This window comes from Lycorma delicatula, chromosome 9 (assembly GCF_047948215.1).
Source record: "Lycorma delicatula isolate Av1 chromosome 9, ASM4794821v1, whole genome shotgun sequence".
Classification (NCBI taxonomy): Eukaryota; Metazoa; Arthropoda; class Insecta; order Hemiptera; family Fulgoridae; genus Lycorma; species Lycorma delicatula.
The window spans coordinates 25,905,483-25,929,845 of NC_134463.1; the positions used below are offsets into that span (position 1 = coordinate 25,905,483).

The 24,363-nt window shown below is 27.6% G+C and overlaps 1 protein-coding gene across 1 annotated transcript in view; it reads right to left on the reverse strand.

Annotated features, from left to right (window-relative positions):
• Positions 1 to 919: 919 nt before the first annotated feature.
• LOC142330436 (sodium-independent sulfate anion transporter-like) overlaps positions 920 to 24,363 on the reverse strand; it is a 48,089-nt gene continuing 24,645 nt past the window's right edge. The window contains exons 9-13 of the mRNA XM_075375672.1: positions 21,934 to 22,101; positions 19,090 to 19,249; positions 16,369 to 16,550; positions 2,584 to 2,697; positions 920 to 1,036 (exon numbers count right to left, since the gene is read on the reverse strand). Of these exons, the coding sequence (XP_075231787.1) occupies positions 16,408 to 16,550; positions 19,090 to 19,249; positions 21,934 to 22,101 (471 nt within the window). The 3' untranslated portion in view covers positions 920 to 1,036; positions 2,584 to 2,697; positions 16,369 to 16,407. The remainder of the gene's footprint in view (positions 1,037 to 2,583; positions 2,698 to 16,368; positions 16,551 to 19,089; positions 19,250 to 21,933; positions 22,102 to 24,363) is intronic.

Genomic DNA, 24,363 nt, shown 5'->3' on the forward strand with positions numbered 1-24,363 from the left:
CAATTTGAACTACCAAAATAGTACATTTTTATATATGTAATAGCACATCTACCCATACTTAGTGATCTAAACAATGTGAATGCATCAATCTAAATAATATACGTATTATTCACTGAATGTAAAACAAATAAAATTATTCACTTTTTTCTTTCATAAAAAGTTAAATCAAAATGGTTGTGTAAGAAATATACCAATATGTGTGTGCAATTTAATGATATTGTATATCTATCTACATAAAAAGAACAAAATTTAACAATTGAGTAAATGGCTCAAAATGAGGTAAAATAACATGATAAAATTTTGAATAGGGCTCAAGTAATTTATGTTACAAAAATGGTCTATTATCTTATGTTATTAGTTAGAAATACCTAGAAATAGGAATTCATCATTTAAAAAAATGTTTATTTTCTGTTATAGTTGAAATTGGAGGAGAAATAACAAAAGAACAAGAAAAAATGGAAACTGAGAGAAAAAAAAGTACTGCATCTGCTGCAAAGTAAGAATCTATTTCTGAGTAAACATTTAACATACAGTAATAAATAGAAAGAAAAGTTATAAAATTAAATCAGATGGTTAAAAAAACCATTTCTTGAAACTCAAAAATAATTCAAGTAATTTGGTAGCAAACACAGATAGTAATTTGAAATAATACCATAGACGGTGTCATTGTATGATGTGTCGAAAGTCACCAACTTTTCATTAAAAAAAAAATTCAGTTTGCTGATATTTGTTTGAAATTAGACAAATTGAGTATTAATAATCTAATGAATTCACAAAACAAGACTAGGTTAAAAAAAATAAAACCATTTTCAGTTTTTTTTTTAATTTTTGTGATTTTTTTTAAAAAAATGTACATTTCTATTTGATAAAGAAGTATAATACAAAAGTGTTTAAAACTAGAAAGAACAAATAAGGCACTGATGTGATGAGTATTTTTAAAACATTTATTAAATTTCATTACTGTAAGTTTTCCTGAAAGATAAAAATTTTAATAACTTTTCCAGATCTGAAAGTTTATCTGAAGAAGCTGACCTTCCTGTAAAGCAACAAGAACATGACAAACTTGTAGAAATTCTGAAAGGAAAACTGAATGAGTTAATAGCAGCAAAGAAAAAAAATAAACTTCTCACAAAAATTATTGTTGATTATTATAAAAGTAAAAAGGTAAATAAACTATTATTTATCTGTAGTTTTTTCTAAATTGAGTAGAACTGAGTGGAAAGTTAGCCACAAAATGCAAAGAGTATAAAATGATCCAATCAAAAGTAAATATTTCAAATTTTTGTGATTTAAAACAAAAAAAATTAATTAATGAAGTTATCTTTTGGTGGCATTCTATTGTTACAGGATGTAAATTTAATACAATGAAGCAACTTGAAAAACACAAACACATTTTACGTCGCATATGCTCTTTTAATGCATCAACTACATAAAGGTTTTTGGAAACATTATCCAAAGAAGTTCTATTTAAAATGAAAGCTAGCTCACACCCAAATTACCGTAATTATAACTTTCACATTAAATTAAAGTACTGTGGTCAATTTATAAAATTGTTTTATATTTTTAAGAATGGTACATCATGGATGATACCAAAATTCAGGCTTTTAAATGACTATTGATATTAATATGTATATGTTTTTATAAATTTGTAAACAGAAAATATTTAAAGACCATTAAAAAAATTTATAACAGTTTTATGAGTTTTTCTTTTTATTAATTTATCTCATTGCCATTTAGTGTAGCGCTTCCTTTATACAAACTGTTATTTGAAGACACCTAAGTATGTGTATAAAACCATTAGAAAATGCCCTGTTTTCCAATTTATTTACAAAAATATAAAAAGAGGGGAAATAAATTTCATTTTGTTATTTTATTCTTGAACAAAGTAAGAGAGGAACATGGAATTAGGTCAGGTAAATTTGGTATGACATGCTTTCAAAAAGTACTTAATGAACAATTTTAAATTAAGTATTCTAAATACTAATTATAAAAATTATGTAAAGAAAGTGAGTAACAAGTTTTGGCCATTGAAAATTACATTACTATTTACTGTGCCACTGCTGGACAATTTGTGAGTGGTGTTGTTCTGGCAAATTTACTTCTGAGCTTGCATGATGAAAATATGTACTATTTTTAGAAAACTTAGTTCATCACTGGTTTTTAAACTTTGCCTTTTAAATAAATTTTAACAGGGTGGAGGTATTTTTTAATAAGTTTACTGCAGTTAAACAATGAGTTAAATATCACAAGTTTTTCTGTTTACAAATTCAGTTTCATCACTATGTTCTTTTTCCTTTTAAATAACTGTAATTTAGTGTAGTTTAATTTAAGCTGTATGTTAAGCTGTACGTAAATTATGTAAGTCATTTTAAGGAAAGTCTAAATTTCTTTCTACTTTTGATCTGTTGCCCCTAAGATTGAAAAACAAAATTTGTCCTACATTATTCAATCCAAGGAAACTTAGATTAAAAGGAATTGAAAATGATAATGATATTTAATGCTATAACAAACTTTTGATCAAATATTTCATAAATAAAAAGACATTAGAAATTTATTGTATTAACATTTGTACTTATTTTACACCTTTAACAGATGACTTATGTGTATGATGATGAGACTCCAACAACAGAAGCTGTAAGAAAATATGAAAAGCGATTACTACTATTTGAAGAGATGAAAACATTTACGGAAGCTGATCTAAAAAAAAGAAATGGAGAGGTTAGCTCTGATGTTTATAAAAATTAAAAAAAAAAGTATAAATAAAAATTAACATGCAAATAAAAATAATAGATCTTTAGATAATAAAAGCTAGTATTTTTGTTTAAAACTTTTAACATATTATTTTATTTTAAATCTTCATGTTTGGTATGATTGCGGATGAAAACAAACTGTCTTATTAACAATGAATCAAAATTAAAATTTAAAGACTTACTTACACATGTGCAAATTGTAATATTAAAGGATAAAAAGCATCAAACATAGTAGAAAGTCACAAATTAGGCGCAATAGAACAACAAGAAATTCATTTTCAATGAGGATAAGTTAATACATAAACCAACAGCTCTACAATTTAAAGGGTTTATTTTCAGTACATAAAAGTACATACTGAATAGATAACATTAACTGGTTTGCATAACATACTGGAATGAATGTTTGAAAATCAAATAAAAATGTAATGATTTGTTTATAAGAATTGTGAAGACATGGCTGAAGAAAATATTCTTGAACATGTTGATATAAAATACAATGGAAATTTATTAATATAATGAACAAACACAGGCATATAAATGAAGTAAATTACTCTATTCCTAACCATTAAAAACAATACATAGGCCAAAAACTGAATTAAGGCTCCAAAAAAAACTTTTACAAGCATATTAAAAAAAGTTTACAAAATGTAATTAGATATACAAAATAAAAAAGTTGTTATATTTACATTTAAAAAGTTCATATGAAACTTAGTGTTTCGTGTTACTTACTAACTAAATCTAGGAAATTCAATATCAGTAGTTTCCAGACCTATTAAAGTTGATAAGTAGAATGTTTTTAAATTATTAAAAATGATAAATAGCTCATTGGAATTATTTTTCCTAGAGCACCTTTTGGAACTACTTATGCAGTTCCAACTTCAGTTGAGTTCTGATGGCACTGTTATTAATGATGTCCATCTTAAAAAGGTTATAAAACCTATTGAGTATGTTGCTGAATAATATATTCAATCTACATTGTGTTTGTTCATCCAATATTTTATTTTTTGATGAATTTAGTGTTTAAAAATTTCATATAGTTACAAGAATGTTAAGATATTATTGACAGTATGTGCTGTGTGTGAAACTTGCATGCTGCAATTAATATATTTGCTAGTCTGTTCCCTATTTCTATAAGGAGATTTGGAAAACATTGTGTAGTTATGTATAGTGCTCGCTCATTTGTGTCCAGACTGTTCAACGCAGTATTTAATGCAGCCAAAAAAAATTATTAGATTATTGCATACAGTTGTGCTGCCATGTTTGTCAGTGCATGTTTTGTTAGTCTGCTGTATGATCTTATATGTTTTTTGTAGTATTGAGAGCAACCTTTCCCAAAAATATTGGAAATTTTGTATGACTTGTATATTATGTATTTTCTGTCTCTAGATTTTCATTTTTTCTATTCTGTGCAGCATATTGTCTATAAAAATGGGTGAGTGTCCATCTGTTAAGATATATGTATTATCAACATTAAAATATTAGCAATACACATTGAATCAATCATTTCGATCCCTACTTCTGTATAATTCACTGCCTCCTAAGTCTAACTGCTTAAATAGGGGTGTTTGTTGATATAGTTAGTTCAAATCTATTTTAGGATATAAATTTTTCTTGTTTATTTTATTTATTTCTAATACATAAAAAATTAAAATTATTATCTTCAATAAAAATAAAATTACTTCCCTAGAGTGAGCAGAGCTACTGCTTAGGAAGAAGTATTATTCACTTTGGTGTAATATAATAAAAAAGTATAAAACTTTACATAAATAGAATTATGAAGGATTGTATGGCTGGGAAATGAAGTGCTCTATTGCAAATAACCAATAACTGAAAAGAGTCAAATGAAATAAATGTGGGATATAAGTTAATATTATTTGCAACAAGAACTTACAATTATTTTTCCATGTAGTCACCATTTAAACTTAACACATTTCTCCCAACAGTGAACCAGTTTTCTCATTCCATAAACAAAGAATGCTGGTGATCTTTCCTTGATCCATAACCTCACTATATCTTTTAGGTCACCATCCTTTGTAAAATGAATGTGAACACACACACATACACACACACACACACACACACACACACCTCCAAAACATCAGTAAAAGGAAGTGGAAATACGTCCTTTTGTCTTCTCATCAGTCACAGAAACTGGTCACTGAAGTTCATCAATATTTGCTTTACCAGCTTTCGATGCACAAAATTTGCCTACCTACTGACAGTACTTCTATTACTAGCAACCACTTTTTCTGCTCTTAAAAATCTGATCATTGCACATTGTTTTAGATACATTAATAAACAAGCACACTTAACTCTTAACAATGGCAGGTGACAGAAAATGAAAGGGCGTGTGTAAATGAGTTTGAAATATTAATAGTAAAGGAATAAAATTACAAGATGGCAGCACCAGACGCATCGGTTATGTTCCAGTATGCATTACATTTCAGCTGGCAATCACACAATAATTTTTGAAATTTCAAATATAAAGAAAAAGATAGTGTAAAAAGCTAGACATTAAAATATAAAATAAAAACCAGATAAATAAATAAAATAAAATAATTGCAACTATCAATTATACAAAAGGATAAATAAAATGAAAATCCTCACTACATAAGAATTTGGTTCTGAAGCAGCAGATAATACGTAAAGTGTGTAATTTTAAAGAAGTTTAAAAAGGTTGCACTGAAACCTGTTTTTGGATAGTTCTCTAGAATTTTTAATATGTACTTGGGTAATTTTAATGATCAGAAGGCTGATTAATATTCATTTTATTGAAGGAGTTATTTTTTACAAAAGCAATGATCAATTTCAGTATAGTTTCAGTATAGGTCTATATTAATTTTAATTAATTATTTATTTTCTTTTTGATTTAATAATATTAATAATAATTATATTTAATGTTAATGAAATTTTTAAGAAAATTTCTAGAATTATAGTATTTTTAACCATTAATCTTTTGTATAAAAAAATTCCAGGTATCTGCAATTAAAGCTGAATTGGATATGCTTGAAGAAAAGTATTCTACTGAATTCAATGCATTTATAAACAGAGAAATCGAACTAGGGAAACTTTCTATAGAGTCAAAGACTGGAAAACCTCTAGATGAATCGGTAAAAATTAATGTCATCACATTTTTAATAAAGTAAAATACCACGCATAATCATGAAGAGTAAATGGTAAAAAATCTTAAAAAACCCAAATTAAGTCATTTTGATTGTTACACAATCATTTTATCATTAGATACAATGATTTATCATTAGATAGGAAATGGGCAAAATAAAAATTGACACACAAAACAAAACTTGAAAATAAATAAATATAAATATACAATAACACATATTAACAATATATTAAATAAAGACAGAATTCTAACTAAACACATGCTTTCTGTGACAATATTCTTAACATGTGTCTAATTAAAATATACTGCCAGCAGTAATATTAATGTTTATGGTGTGATAATAAGAAATACAATCTTCATTAGTTTTTTTTTTTTAAATTACAAAATTACATATTTAACTATTTTGCAATGTTAATATTTCTTTTATTCTTGAGTTATTTTATTTTGGTACTCTACTTTTGCTTCTTCTGAATTTATTAGTTTATTATTAGATTGTTTAACAATTGAAATACTCATCTAAGTTTAAATTGAAATACACATCTTTTAACTGTTTTTAAGCATTTTTTCTTTATAATTTTCTTCAAATATTCAAGCATAGCTCTTTTCTGTGATTCATGCCCAATGTTACCTTTTTACCTCTTACAAAAATTCATAAATGTAAATTTTAATTAGATTTTTACAAATTTACTTTAGAAAAAAACGCTTAAAAAATCAGTAAATATATTTTAACAAAAAACAAACTTGCAGAAAGTTAATGCAAAATAAGAAGATTGTGAACAATTATTTGTATTCACCTTTCGCATTAGATAGTGGATTAAATAATAACAAATATAATTATAAAATAAATAATTGTAATAATAGGAAAAAAATGTGTTGTAAAAGATATTTATTGTATAAACTGCTGCTTTTAGTTTCATGAAAAATGTACTGTATAAAAGTCTTAACATATAACAAAAGGTGTCATATATTTTTACATCACAAGTTTGTTGAAAAGTAAGGATGAAAGTGTTTAAGGACAACATAAAAGGTTTGGATAAACTTAACAGTGTTTTAAGAATTGAATAAACATCTTTAGTTGCACTTGATTCAATGAAAAATTCAAAGTTTCAATGAAAAAGAATAAACCGGTAACTGAAGTGAATTCTAACCTTTTTTAAGCTGAATTGACAAGGTTACTAATTAGAATGAAACATTTGTAATTGTGATAAAGATAAAGGAAAACTAATTGAATCATGAAAGTACTACTTAACATTAATAATAATATTGTTAAAAAGACTACAAATTTTCATTAAACTACCAACCAATAGATCACTCTACCGACAAATAGACCTCTGAATATTGAAAATAAATTAAGCAAAATTATTGGCAGATTAAAGTAAATTATAAAATAATGACAAATTCAGTTATACAATCTACAAAACAATAAGAATTTCTCTACCTAAATTAGTCCATCTTACTGTTGATGAAAATCTAGAAATAAATCAGATTAATATTATAAAAGCAGGTAAACTTATCTCTGTGACCATACTAGTACAGCATTCTGACAAACATAATCCTAAACAAACAAAAAAATGCGTGATGGTTTAGCATTTTACAATGTAACATAAGAAACAGCACAGCATTAATATGATAGTTTACTACCTGTGTCTAAGTTCTAGGCTTTAGTAATTTTAATCACCATTAACTTATAAATTATATGACACAGAAAAGCCTACATTGGTCATTTATCAAAAGATAAAAGCAATTTTTTTTATACAAATAATTTTATTCTTTTAAATTAATCTTGACAACAGTTTATGCTGCTACATGCTTATAAGGACATTGGCTTATGAAAAAAAATGTAAACAGTTGTTACTAATTTTTTTTCTCTTTTAAGCACATAATTGAATGAAATATATGAGAAGTGTAAATTTTACTGTTTCTGTCATGGATCAATAAAAACTGAGATAGTAATGTCATAAAAAAGAGGAAAATTTTGTTATTTACTTCTTGATGATGAAAACAACAAAATAATTTATATTTATATATGAGATTGGTTAAGGAGGAATAATTTTATATTTAAAGGAATAAAATATAATGATGAGAGGTATATTTTATACAGTAGATAAAGACAATAAATAGGAAAGCTACAAAATTGTTGCATTTACTCAACAATTGGTATATAGAAGTATTAAATAATGAGTGGGGAATTAATACACTCCCTATCCACTATTTAAAGATAGCACATTCTTTTAGGGAGAGTTAAGCAGGGTCATTTCTGATTGATTTTACTGATAAGGGCCAGCGGTCAGCTAACAACATAGTTTATTAATGTTCTTTTGCAGAGAACTTGAAGAGAGGGTGAGTGGTTCTTCCTGTAAACTGAAAATGGCAATTTTCAACTTGGCCCATTTCCAAGTAAACTCCATTTAAAGATTTTTGAATGGTTCAAGTAGACTTATTTATACCTGCAGTCACAGCAGCAACAGCCAAGCAGAGAGCTTTCCAGTCTCATAATCAAGAGGTCTCAAGTCAGAATTCCAGAGTTGGTTTTTTAACTTTTTTAATTCTTACAAATAATGAAATGATTTTTTTATAATAAGGCAATTGTAAAGGCAATATATATATATATATATATAAATCTCATGTTTGCTAAATATTATTTGAATATAACAATTTTTAATGTAAAAATCTTTATGAACATTTGGGAATATGGATCACACAGGGAATTAAGGATTAACAAATAGGCTTTGTTTTATAAAATTTGAAAAGATTTAATTAAATAAATTTATTTTACTTTTCAGCTTGCCTGTTACAATCAGGCAAGATAGAATGATAATTATTAAAAAATCAAAAGAAAGATCATAGATTTGAACATGAAACATCTTAATTATGAGATTGGAATACTCCTGGTTCGGCTGCTACTGTGAGTGCAGATATATAAACTAGCTCCTTGAACCACCGGAAAATCTGAGTTTACTTAGATATAGGGTCAAGTTTGAAGCTGCCATTTTGCTTTTAAAGAAGGGACCCATCTCCGATCACCCTGCAAAAGGCATCATAAACTCCATTGGTACTCCATTGGAAAATATAAAGCCTCCCACCCGTGTGAGAGGCTTTATATTTTTAGTATTTAATATTTACTCACATCTTTTGTTAGGAGTGCAATATCTTTCTGATACCTTACACTTTGAAATTAGCTCTCAGGTAATAATTTATTCTTTTACAGATATATCAACAGCTAGTACAAAGACATATTACCATATCAAACCAGTTACGTGAAACAAAATTGAAATTAATAAAGCTGCAACAAAAAATTACTATTAAAAAAAATACTTTAAAAAATCTTGATGCAATTTCTGGAAACCTTCGTTTAATTGATTATGAGCAGATGCGAATTGATAACCAGAATTTTACAGAAAAAATTGAAGAAAGGTATACAATATAATTATTTTATTACAAAAACAAAAAATTGGAAATCCTTTATTCAGTAACAAAAAGTGAACTCTTAAATTTTAAAATGCAAAAATAGTTTTTTTCTAGAACTTTGGTAGTACAAGTAACACTTGGCTACAATTTTAAATATTTGCACACATTGTATTTTAATTATGTTAAATTTAATCAGTAATTCTACTTGAAAAAATAAAATTTCAAATGTGAAATCACTTCCAAAACATGCAATTTTAGGTGAAAGATAACATAGATGGTTAAGATATTTTATTTGTAATCTTATTCCTCATTATATTTCTAGGGAAATACTGAGAGCAGATTCGAAATTAGCTTTTGATTACTAAAATCTTATCATATACTGTGTATATAACAATATTATTATTTAATGATAAGCATAACTTAAATTTATGATAATACAATTTTGATTAAATTGTTGAGTAATTAATTTTTATTGGTCTGTGTAGTATATTGTTGAAGTTCCAAAAATTATACTGTAGCTTTATTGATTGGTAGTCCCTTTGAATTACATGAATATGTCTGCAGCTTGTTACATCCCTGGATTATTAGGCCAGTATGTTGTTATTAGAAAACAACAACAAATGATGAATGGGTATCAAGTAACTGTTAGTATTATAATATATCTGTGCTGGACCTCAAACTAACTACATTCTGCAGAGGAAGGCCTTCCCAGTTAACTGCTTGCACCACTTTGACTCACTTTTACTAACTGAAGAAATCTGATATTCTGACTTTTTTTAATTTTATTGTGACTTTCTAAAATGGTTGTTCTTACTTTCTAGATAACAAGAACTAGGGGTTCTTGTTTGTAGTAAATAGTGTTGCATTGTAGTAAATTTTTGTATATCTATATGTTAAATTTCAGGTAAAATGTGATACAGAAAAGAAAACAAAAAAAAAATGCAAAAGAAATATGATATTGGTCACTTCTGACCAATCTCATCTTTTTTGTTTAAGGGTAATGAATATCTCAGTCTAATGTACTGTGTAAATGGTATTCTTTCATCCCAAGTGGTAGCATCTCTCCCATCATGTGGAAGATTTTGGATTCAGACCCTGGTCAGGATTGGCATTTATCATGCATAGACAAAACGCAATCTATCATTAACAAACTATAGATCTCCATTGTCTAGAAAAATTAAGTAAATGAATAAAATACAAGCTGTGATCAAAAGCATCCTACCTTATTTTTTATTGCAGTAACCAGATGTAGTGTGGAAGGGGAACCATCATAGAATGTGACCTTGACTTGTAATGAATGCCTATGGTTCTCTGTTTTGCTGTCATTGCAGCCAGTTGCTGATTACAAGCCGTGAAAGTTAAATATGTGAGTAGTCAATTGCTGCTTAGAAGCCGTGAAATTTAAATATGTAAGTAATGCTTGTCATGTTTTCATTGCCATTAATAATAATGGGCTGAGCAGAGAATCTGGATTAAATTTTGTCAAAAAGTTGATGATAGGCAAGTAGAGGCAATAAGGAATACTGAAACAGTTTTAATGATCAAGCTACAGGTATTATACAGGTTAAAGAGTGATATTGCTGTTTGCAAGATGGTCAAACATCTGTTAGTGATGAATGCTCTGGCAGAACTTCAACCTGCAAAAATCAACAAAAAAAATCAAGCATCCAAAAAATGTGTGACAGATGGGGATGAATGATCATCGAAGAACAATTTGAAGAGAATTTGAAGATGCAAGTACGAATTACATTTGGCTCAGAGTGACTGATTTTAACAGAAGATCTCAGGATGCAGTCACAGTAGCAAAATTTGTTCAAAACATTTCACTCATGAACAAAAGGAAAACTGACTGCACTGACGTGCTGCTAATAGTGGTGATCTGACTGAAGAAAATAACTAGAGATGAAACATAGATCTATGAGATATTGTTTGATGCTAAAATAACAGCCTTGGGAAAATGGCAATTAAAATATTCATCACAGCAACACTCCAGCCCATACATCACAACTTGTCCAGAGATTCTTGGCAAGACAAAGGATCAAACAACTTTAGCGGGCTCCTTATTCACCAGACATGGCTCCCTGCAACTTTTGGCTCTTTCCTAAGCTTAAATTCGGCTTAAAAGAAAGAGACTTGGAAAGAGAAAAATCAAAAGAAATGTGACAACAGGACTTACATGGTTCTCCCTAAAAGTGATTTTAAAAAATGTCTCCCAACAATGTAAACATTGCTGGATATATAAGAAGGGATTACTTTGAAGGGGAAAAGTAATTGAATTAAATAGGTTAAGTATTTTTATAAGCCAAGGTCAGATACTTTTTGATTACACCTTATATATAGATAGGAATCATCACTACTAGCATATACAAAAATTTCTGAAATTTCTTGATGATTTTATTCCATTTAAAAAATTGTTTTCTAAATACTGAAATGAAACTCAAATTATTAATAGAAGTGTTTTAATCTTTTTGTAATGTTACATTTATTGTAATATTTATTACATTTATTTAAGTTGCAATCTACTTTACATGATATTATATTAATTGTCATTGTTTTGATAAACAAGCTATTGTTTATTTAAAATGAAGCATTAAAAATAATGTCTAATTTATTTCTAAAAACATATTGTGTAAAAAGTTTTGAGTTCAGAATATTTCATTTTTTCAGCACTACATAAATACCAATTACATGTTAGACCTAACTGAAAATTAGAAAGTAAACATGTCCATAAAATTTAAAATTTATACATATATAGAACAATCTAAAATATATAAATAAATATTGCTGTTTTTCAGGGACAATGAGTTAGCACGTTTAAGATTAAAAGTACTGACTGCAATTCAAACACTGGCACATGTTCGTGAAAAATCTGATGAAGTAACAACAGACATTGGCCATACTCAGGAAAAATTACTCTCTCTAAATAGTAGAATTGCTTCTGTAAGTACTTTTTAAATAACATTTTTTAATAGGAAGTAAAAGACTAAAGCTATTAAATAATTACTTATAAGTAAATACCAAAAGTCACATCAATTAATGTACAAGTCATTGCAGATTATCTTGCATTATATCTAATTATGACCTCACTATTATAGTAATGAAATATGTTCTGGTAATTTATTGTTACAAATTTAAATTATTTATGTCTAATATTTTGTTCAAGATGTGTATGAAATTATTTATTTATTTATTTATTTCTTGGAGATGTATATATTTTTTCAAGTATGTTAAACCAAGGTTTTACTATAAATAAATGTGTATACTAAATAAATGAATAAATTTGTATAAATTTGTATACTACAAAAGTATATGAAAACAGTTGTTTATTATAGGCTATATTGTTACAATTTTCTTTGACATGATGTAGTTATTTACAAAAATTATTTTTAAATAGTACTTATGGACCAGTAACTAATATTCTTTAGAGCTTTGTAGGCCTACAAAACTACAAAACAAAAATATTAAATTGTACAAAAAAATACATAAATAAATAAAATGTTAAAGAAATGCGAGTAAAAGTAATATAAATATAATCATTATTAAATTTATTATAAAAAAAAATTATGAATACTGAAGAGATATTAACTTCGTATTATAATAAGCATAGAATTAATTTAATTAAATAAAACATTAATTCATACCATATTTTATATATGTAAAACATAAAATGATTTCATAAAAAAATAATTTATATAGTAGCTCTAATAAATAAATAATTCAGTAAAATAAATAAATAACAGATGAAATATAATGAATAATTAAATGGAAAAATTAAACAAATAAATAATAAAAATAAATGAATATGGTAGAATAAGCAATGATAAAAAAAAATCTGTATAATTTGGAGGTCTTACTTTTGTGGCAATGAGTAGCACATGTTCTGCATGCTGAGTATAAGTGTGGTAGAGAAGGCAAGTAGAAGGTAGAGGCAGCTTGTAGGGAGAACCCGCCTTTAGATTTTACATACACTATAATATAGACATATTAAAAACTATTTATGATAACTAAATTGATTTTAGTCTTAATTTTTTCACACCATATTGCTTTCAGTTATTCTTATTACTGGTATTTGTTCCACAGACATTTTTTACAGTCACATTTCAAAAAGACATCATTTTCAATTAAAAAAAATTATTTTTTTTTTTAAGAACATAAAATGATCCTATCTGAAATACTTTCTTGGGGAAATTATAGACAGTTATGAAAAATTATTTCTCTTGTAATATTGATACTTAATTCTCATTGTGAGTATAAAAACAAATTAGTTGCTAAAGCCAACTTTTTGCAGGCTTATAATTTACAATACCAAAAGGTGTGTGTGTGTGTGGGGGGGGGTGTATGTGTGTGTATGTGTGTGTGTGTGTGGGGGGGGGGGCATGCACATTTGTAAGTAATGTTCATAGTTCTTCTGTAATCAATTAAAAAAATAACATTTTGTAATTGTAAACTGAAAAATCATTAATTGTAACCTAGTTTGAAATGTTTTATAAAATATAAAAACATGGATGTCATTTCTAACTCAAAAAGTTTAACTATAAAAGTTTAAATTTTTTTAATAATATATAGAACTTGCAATTTTAAAAGATTGATATATAAAAAGCTAAGGAAAATTTGGTTTTTATCTTCTAAATTTTACAAGCTAGATTTATAACTACAGCTGTCTCTTACAAACATGATTATATTTTAAATTAACATGCAGAATCTAGATTAATTTACACCTGTAATGTTTCTTAAAGTCCTGATGAAACAATCATTGACAGACAAATAGTACAAACAAATAGTGAGATTTAAGTTTGTTACATCAATGTAAAATATAAGATGAATAATTTGTTGCATGTATTTACATTTTAAAATTAATCTCCCTATTAATAAATTATCCATCCAAATAGAATAATAGATTTATTCTATAATTCTAAAACAGAGCTTGCTGTTATAGAAACAACTTTCAGTCCTCGATCAATTCAGTATTCATTATTAGTAACTTAATGACTTTTAATGTTAGTTTGAATTTTAATTATCAATCTATTATTAATTCACTAATAATAATATTTAATGCTAAAAAAATAAATAATAAGACCTTAGAAAGGGAAAAACTGTTATAATGATCATTTCTGCACTTGATCATAGAGTATGTAAAATTTTGTTTTTAGATCTAACTTCAAACTGTAAAAAAGGTTTGCCAACATAATAGTTTGAAATTTCTCTTATATTGTATCAATCTTAATTCCCCTGATTACATAAACTATTTGAGATTCAACCTTACTTTATTCCTCTGTTTTAGGAAAGATCAACAGTAAGCCAATTAAAACAAAAACGGGATAGTTTACGTGAAGAAACAAGGAAATTGAAAGATGAAGCAGGATTATTACTTAGACCAAAATTACAAGTTGACCTGTACAATTCATTAAAAAAAATTGAGGCAGGAAAAGAAAACTTGAAAAAACTAACTAAAACATTCAATAATCAAAAACAAATTATTACAGATTTGCGAAAACATATAGACGAGTATACATAAAATAATTAAGTTTTTCCAAATGAAAATTTAAATTTACCTGTAAAAGAATTGAATGAAAGTAAATAATGAGAAAAATAAATCATTGTATTAAAAAAATACAGATTAAATCTTTTAATGATGTATATTATTTTATCAGTGAGAACTTATCACATGTATGTAAAATTCAGAATAATGTATTTTATTATGTAATTTATAAAGAATAACTGCATCAATCTATGTAAATAAATTATTTGAATATTTATTTATGGTGGATTCATAATTTATGTAATTTTAATATATTTATAACATTAAAGTTCCATTCCATAATGATTTTAGTTGACTTAATGTAAGAGAACCAATCATTCTCAAGAATAATAGGATTCCATGCCCGGCTTATTAGGAAAAGTAAAGAGTAAAGTGGTTTACTGTTCCCTTTTCTACTGAATAAAATTTAATGTTTGTATGTCACGATGGTAAGCCCACCAAAATAATAGGTAATTCATCTCTACACGCAAAAAATTATTTTAAATAGATACATCTTTACTTTATATTTTACGTTAGTAGCATGGGTCAGTGTACATTAGTACTTGTATTTAGTGGTGGAGCAATGAAAAATAAACACAGGTTTGACCCAATACACATTTTCAGAAATGTGCAGATTACAAGCCTATATTTCTATTTCTCCCATTTTATATTGGTTATTCAGCCCAACAGTTAAAATCTTGGCTAAAATATGAGTAGAGTTTCAAGTATATAAGAAAAAATATAATATTTAATTGATTATCTTATAGATTAATAGTATTATATTACTTATATGAGGAGTATCCAGAAAGTAAATACAGTTTTGTTATAAAAAATACAAAACTTTAAATAGATTTCATTTCATTAACAAAGAGCATATCTTAAATTACTTTTATAGATTAGTTTCACTATAATTAAGGCACTTTTCATATGTAATCAGTTTTTCATTCCTAATCATTGCTGTACAATATTTTTCCGTTTGCATTGTAATTGTAGCAATGAACAGAAAGGAATCACTTGAAATGGAGAAACAATTGATAGCCATTCAGCACAAAGTCAGGACAGTTAGGTGGGTGCTTCAATTTCTCCCAACTAAACTGTCCAATCAGACTTATTTCAGTGGTAAACTGTACTTATTTTCCAGATACATCTTATAAGTTTAATAATCTTAGCATTATAAAAACTAGTGTATGTAAGAAATATCAAAACACTAACCATTGTAAAGTTAATAATAATAATTTAATACTTAAAAATAATAATTTAATATTTTCTGGTGTGTAACCTTGAAAATGGATAATAGTAACTGCTGAAGAGTACAATTATGCTTAAAGCCTCTGGTGGGGGTCATGTAAAATCTCAAAAATAAACGTGAAAAATATTTGTAGTTATAAATTTAAAATTACAATAAATAATTTTAAAAAATGAATATTTATTGCATTTTGTTATTTTTATTGTATTGGTTTGTGATTAATTCAGGTAATTTATGAATCAATATAAATTAAAGTTGAAATTTTGTTAAATAGTTATTTTAACTAAATTTTATTAAAATAAACTGAAATTGAAAATTAATTTACCTTTCAATGTCTTACTTTTTATTAATCAGCTATATTAAACTATTTTAGTTTTACAGAATCATTTTCCAATAGAGGGAATACTTCTCTATTAATTGTTTTAACATCTGAAGAATGTACTTTGCAATCATCTGATTTTAATATTTCTACTACTAATTGAGCAGTTTCTCTGACCTCTTCTTTACCTATAAAAAAAGAATACATATCAACTAACAACAATGAACTAGGAAGTGATGTTCACTATTAATGTGCCTTTTATTTTGAAACTTATAAAAAATTACAATTTAAACAATTTGATATTCTTGAATATCTTCAAATATCATGTATTTGAATATATCACTAGTTAGTTAAGGGTCACATTAATTTTTTCTACCAATAAAATCATAGTATTCAAGCAACAATCCTATACAGTTTTGATGAAACCAAGTTACTGATGAACATCAACAAAGAACTGCAAAATACAAAGATGGCAAAGTTATTAGACACAATTTTGATCAATTAAAAATAATTTCAACAAGTAATAATGAAGTGAAATAAGTTACTTCTTTTTTGTTAGAACAGGAAAGCTAACATTCTTGCCTCTTAAACATAAAGGTTTAGGTAATTTGAATGTGATGACATAAGAGTATCATGCTAATTCAAACCCAAAACTCATTTCATAAAGTGTACTGGATGGTAAAAAAAAATAATATATATACTGTGTTTGAAAATGAATAACAGAGTTTTAAAACTATGCAGTATTTTTCAAGTTTCATGTGCATTGATAAATTATAAATGAAATGAAAGACCAACTCAAACAAGCTCTAAAGCCAGCTCTAAAACCCGCAGATTACGGTTTGTGTGCTGGCTTAATGAAATGATGCACTGTGAAGATGAAAACTTTCTTTATCTTAGCATATTCAGTAACGAATCAACATTTCATGTTAATGGAAAAAGTAAACACTCATAATGTGCATAGCTGAAGATCAGAAAATCTTCATGAAATATTGCAGTGTGAACAAGACTCCCCAAAACTAAATGTTTTTAGTGGCATATCCTGAGCAAGTTTACGGGTTGTTCTTTTTCACAGAAGCCAATGTGTTTAGAATGAACTATCTTGACTGTGACTCTTTCCTCAACTGCAATACTAACCACAGAACTTAATTTGGCAACAAGATGGTGCACCTCCTCACTGGCATAATGCTGTGTATGCAATTGCTTGAATGAAATTCTCCCAGACTGCTGAATTTGTCGCCTGGGACTAGACGACAGGGCTTGTTTGCCATGGCCTCCATGTTCACGCAGTCTGATCCTGTGTGATTTTTTTTTTGGGGGGTTTATAAAGGATCAAGTGTATATGCCATTGTTACCAGCTATCCTGCCACAGGATAGAAGCAGCTGTTGAGTCAATTAATCCAGACTTGTTGATTAAAATATGGGATGAACTCTCCTATCGGTTGGATGTGCGCTGTGTGACAAACGGTGCTTACACTGAACACTTACAGAAAAAATTGTTTGAGTAGCTCTTTCATTACATGTATAATTTATAAATTTTTAAGTAAACATTAATAAATATTATATAACTTTAAAACCCTAATATTCATTTTGAAACACACTGTACTTAAAACAATAAGGAAAATTAAATTAGAAAAACTAACAATAGTACAACCATTTCATGTATATGTGTTAACACATATAACCATTAAAACAAGTATGCAGGCATTAAGACAAGTACTAGGAGTGTTCCAGGAAATTCCAGCTAAATTTTACAAGCATATTGCTTTAATTAGAATATGAAGAAGGTTCATACAAACACTGGTTAAGAAATTCCTTGTTTTTGAGTTACATTTAGCAAATTTTTATTATGATTTCTGATTCAACTTTAATTATTGAAAGAGGTTATAGGTTGCAGTTGATATTAGCCAATTTGGATTAGTGAAACCATAAACAACAATGAGCATGCTCTACACCAGTATATGACTCCATGATATGTAATTACTCATTTACATACGCCGAACTGACGGTGATAGGTGGGAATGAAACTTGAAGATTACTGTATTCAGTGATGTATCAACAATTCTGTAAGATATTTACATTCTTCATTATTAAAGGTTATTTTAGTTACTAATTTATAAATAATCTGTGTATATACATAGTCAATATTTTAAACAATACCTTTTGTTTGGCTAATTGTTTTTTGTTGATAAAAAACTGTCAGGGTGAGTAAAATCGATTAATTTTTTATTTCATTTTAGGCCTAGAAATTGTGCAGAACCTCTTTTATTTTTATGGAGAAATTCTTTGGGATTTTGGTATGATAAATTAGTAATGTGCGCTGTTTCATAGATTTCTGATTTTTGTCAAAATATCTTATTCTTTTTTCCAATGCTTAATATCATTTAGATGGGTTTATTACTCATTTCCTGTTTTGGAGTTTCAATGAATATAAAAATATATATTTTGTTTGTACATGTAATATGCTGCTTTGTACTCATAATTCGTCTCGGAGATTACAGATTATTCCATACAAAATTTGTACTCTTAACATTAACAACTAAAATTATTTTTAATATTCCATCTTCAATTGTTTCATGATTAATCTAAACTTACATTTAAAAAAAAGAGAATAATAATAATAATTTTTTTATAAAACAGTAAAAATGTTTCGTTCTAAGAAGATACTGCAATTATAAACATTTAAAAACTAGAATTTTTCATTAAAAACAAAAACACTTTTTAACTTACATATAGAAACTTCAATTTCATCCTTGCTGCTGAAACTATAATCTAATGGCATCTTACAATGTTCAGCAGTATTAAATAGTTTTATAAACTGAGGATTGGCATTTAGTAATAACAGTCTACCTCCATCTTCATTAACCTCAGCAATCAGTAAACATAGTTCCTATAAAAAAAAATACAAGAAAAAAATAATAAGATTGTTGTAGGAAGTTCCCACATGTGTTAAAATTAAACGATTAACACATAAACGAGAAAGTGGAATCACATAGTTTAATGAAAAACCCTCCAATTAAAAAATAAATAAGACAGCATTTTTAACATAATTAAAAATGATTAGAATTATTCCTAAATGTTTTTAACTCAAAATTTGATAAAAGTTCCTATTGGAAGTGGCGTAGCTAATCTGAGGGTAACAAACATCCTAGACTTACTAAGAACAGTAAGAAGTGGTTTCCTGCTGCCTTCTCAACTGTGCCAAACATACTGCTCCTCATCAGTATGCCAAGTCCACCAAGATGCAGATATTCAGATTTACAATTGAACCTTCACTTGTTCACCCAAAGACTGGCCGGTATACTAAACATCATCACTCTCAGAGAAAACTACCTTGACTAATGTTTCTTATACCTCAGATGCTTTATATGTGTTAGAACCATAAGAATGTCTGAGATATATACTGTAGCACAATAAATTAATATTGAAAAACAACACAATATATACATTGCTTCTGCTTAGAAGGAGGTAGGTTTTCATGTATAAAAAATAAAAAAATTAAAACAATTTTCAATAAATCAAGTAGTTTATATATCATAAATATAAGATCAATTTTTAATTTAAAATAACTGATTCTTTTGTTCCAGAAAGTCTTCAGACATCTAGTGCTGCCTACTTAATTCAGTACTATAGGCAGTTGTATACCTTGATCACGTATACCTGATGAGTAGCTTGAATTCTAGCATACTTATGTTTCTAAGTGATTAATTTATTTACTTTTTCATTTATGTTCACAAAAAGAAACCAAATAAAAGATTGTTTCAAAGAGAAATGGCAGGTAAGAAGTTATGTTACATTCAATTAAATAAAATACCTAAAATAAATTACAAAAAATTAAGGTTCATTGAGCCGCTTTTTAACAAAATTAAAACATGTAAAAGATGTTGGTTATATATGTAATGGTAATTAATATAAATCCACACTAACAAAACAAATATGCACACATGATATGCGCACACAGTGAATTTTAAACACATAGCAAATCATTAATTTAGGATACTTATATTTAGTACAAATTAGGAGACCCAACTTTACTTGATACATACTTAAATGTATGTATCTCCAACTGGCAGGAGATAAAGTTCCTGATTAGTACAAGAGCCCAGTCTTAGAATTTTTATGATGTAGAAATTGACAGCAATGTTTCTCTTTCTGGGCAGTTTGGTTAAGAACAGCAGTGTGGGAGTCATTTGAAAACCATTTCTCATTTCTTGCCTACTAATATACACATATCATAATAAGTTATATTGCAGTGATTACTTGTGATAATTTAATTACAACTTGTAAATATATTTCCAAGAAATTAATACTAGTAAATACAGATTATCAGTTTAATAATACTGTATGCTTAATTTTATTTTCTTTAAGGTGACAGTAGTGGTAGTTTACTGCACACCAAATAAATTATTCATACCATATTTAGATCACAAAATGTTTGACTATGTAATAGTTTTTACCATTCATAGTTTAAATATTTTAAAGCTAATTCACTTAATAGTTATTGGTATAATTTAATGTGACTATTTTTATTTTCATTAAAATTAATGCTGGTAAGTTCAATGTATCCCAGCTGCTATTTTTTTCTTCTTTTTGTAATTGGAGTTATAAAGGATAAATAAATTATAAAAGGGTAAATTCAAAATTAATTAACAAACACATTAAATAAAAATAGTTCAAAGTCATGAGTACTACCCAGCAACAATTGAATCTAAAAATTATGTTAAATTTCATAAATCTGTATGTTAGGTTATCACACTTATAAATATTAACTTAAATTTGATTTTCTTACTACTGAAGAGGAAACGCTAAATAATTGATATTGAACTAGTATAGACTAATCTTTTGTTTATGGTAGGGATATTGGCGTTCTATTCTAAGGCAGTTCCATCCACATAGTCCTAAAGAAACAATCTTATCCATTCTTAAAATTATGCAGAAAAAGATCTTACTAGAATAAAATATTAAGTGAACTATGAAAATGGATAAATTAAAAAAAAAGAACTAATGGTAATGATAAATAGTAGAATTGAATAGAATTAGACCGGATAAAATGAAGATGTAATGTTGATAGAAAAGAAGGATTCACAGGATAATATAGATGCAAAGTACTAGCAACAAAGTTGTACATACTTAAAAGGGATTATTTTTCATCTGTAGATACCAATTTAACCTACTCATATTAATAGATTTTTTTTTTTTGTTTTTACTTATCCTTTTTTCTGTTAACATGAAATTTTTATTTTTATTTTCAACTACTTTATTCTTTGATACATCTAAATAAAATTTGTTGTGTTTTTGTAAAGATGACCAGCAACGAAAATTATTTAAAATTATGAACTTTTGAATGAATAACTATTTTAATCATAAAATGGTTTTAATAACTTCAAAATGCTTTCACTTGCTCTTGCAGCCAATCACTGCAGGTCAAAAGCAACTGACAACATTCTGAAATAAGAAAAAAAACTCTTTACTTATAAAACTTGTTCACTGAATCATTTTAAAGTTTAATTTTAAGTAGTGTAAATAAATACACTAGACTCTTTAAGTAATATTTTATTTGTAATCAAAACTTACCTTAGTTGCAGTAAAATCCATGCCAGAAAAATAGGTACAATCAATAACAACAATGTTCACTTGTTCTTTAAGCCGCAGTTCTAAAATCGTGTTACGAAGTCGACCCAAACTAGGGAAATAAAGCCCTTTGTCTAGATGCAATAATACATATTTTTGACCATTGCAAACCTAAAATATTAATTTATTTTATAATTCTTATCAAGAGATTATTATTATTATTATTATTATTATTATTATTATTATTATTATTATTGTTAAGAATTTATATTTTATATCTGTTACCAAGTCTGCAATAAATTGTAATAAATTTACGTAACTAGACCAACAAATAAATGTTGACTATAAATGTATTATAACAATGGTTTTATAATCCACAAGTCACCACTTTCTATCCCTAAAAACTATTTTTCAGAATATTTTTTCTCACAAGTCTGTAAGCCAAATTGCAGTACAGTAGTTAGTTCATGTAATCTTTTAAAAAGTATCAATTTTAAAAAGACAGTACCATTAATTAAACTCCAATTATAAATGTTTCCTATCTTATATTCAAATTCAATTAAAAGTAACTTTTTAATTGGATTTTAACCAGGGTTCTGGAGTGCTACAAACAAAGTTTCTGATTAGTCCATAGAAAGCCTCTAAACAAATCACAACAGGGATCGAGTCGTTATACAGATCCTAGCTTTATACGTATGAACTGGCAAGGTCTGACCTATACTCATAGATCCCAAAATTAATGAAAATGCTAAAATAAAACCAACCACTGGGTTAGGTAAGAAAATTATTTTCAATCCCCTTTAATCCACGTTTCTTCGGGTTGGGCCTTCTACAAAATTTCTCCATCTGCCTTGATCATGAACCACCTCTTTTTCATTATTCTTGTCACATTCCCTCTCTTGTGTACTTCCTCCATCATTGTATTTATAATTTCATTCTTGGACTATCCCTTGGTCTTCTACTTATTTCCTCTGCATGCAGTATCCTATTTGGTAATCTTTCCTCATCCATCCTTTCGATTTGTCCAAACCATATGAGCTTTAATCTTCCCAAGTTGACTTTAATCTTGTCAAGTTGACTTGACAAGCCTTCCCAATTTCAGTTCCTTTCTAATCATACTGCTCTTTACCCTATCCCTTCTTGTCTTCTCTATCATGCTTCTCTTCCAGTTTCATTTGCTGCCTGTACTCAATCCTCATCTTTCTGCCACCTATCCCGGTTTCTGCCACATAGGAAAGAATTAGTACAACTTTGCTTTATACATAACTCTGTTACATGCAACAGTACCTCCTTGATCCACGCCAGACTTCTTATACTCTGATAAAATTCACTTGCCTTCTGTACTTCTGTACTTATTTCTTTAACCATTCTCTCATCCTCATAAAAAATGTTTCCAGATAAGTAAACTCTTTCACCCTTTCTATTTTTCAATCATTCATAGTTATGTCGATTGAATTTCCCTTTTTCTATCTTGCACAATCACTTAACTCTTCTCAACATTAAACTGCATTCCACATTTCTGAATTTCTTTATTCCACACATTTATTGCATATAACCAGGTCATCTGCAAATAACAGGTTGCTCATTCCTACTGCTATTTAACTTTCTTGAAGATTCCATCAGTAGTTATTATAAACAAAAATTGAGATATCACACTTACTTGTCTCAATCCATTCTCTATCTCAAACAGATTTGTCTTTCCCAATCTTGTCCTGGTGCAACTCTTGCTCACATCACACGTAATTTTAACCATCTGGATGTCCGCTTTATTCACATTTCTTTCTTCTAGCACCTGCCATACAATTTCCCTAACCACATTATCATATGCTTTTACTATGTCCAGAAACACTATTATCCCACTCTTTTCACTTACTTGTTTCAGCCCAAATATTGCATCTGTAATGGATCTACCATATCTGAATCATATCTGTTCCTCTCACAACCCCCCTTCCATCTTCATTCTGATGGGGTTTTCGAATAACCTTTAAAATAGTTTTGCCATGTGTGGAAGTAGTGCAGTAAATTTATAATTACTGCATAATACCTTGTCCTTTTTTTTAAATATGGAGGTTATTACTCCCTTTTTCCAGCCTTCTCGAACCACCTTCATTTTCCATATGCTTCTAAACAGTCTGGACAGCCACTGTAAACCAACAACTTCTGCAGCCTTCAACATCCAGTGGTGCTTACCTCATCAATCAATCAATCAGTTCCTGGTGCCCTGCTTCCTTTCATTCTTCTTAAAGCATCTTCTATCTCCTTCATTGTTATGTAACATCCCTCTTCTTCCCTCAGTCTCCTCGCTCATGTTCTGTACTTTCCTCCCTTCTTCCTCACAGTTGATTTGGATTTAAGTATTAACTAAAATATTCTTTTCATCTACAAAATGTTTCTTCCTTCCTTACCATTACATGTCATAGATTGTTATTAATA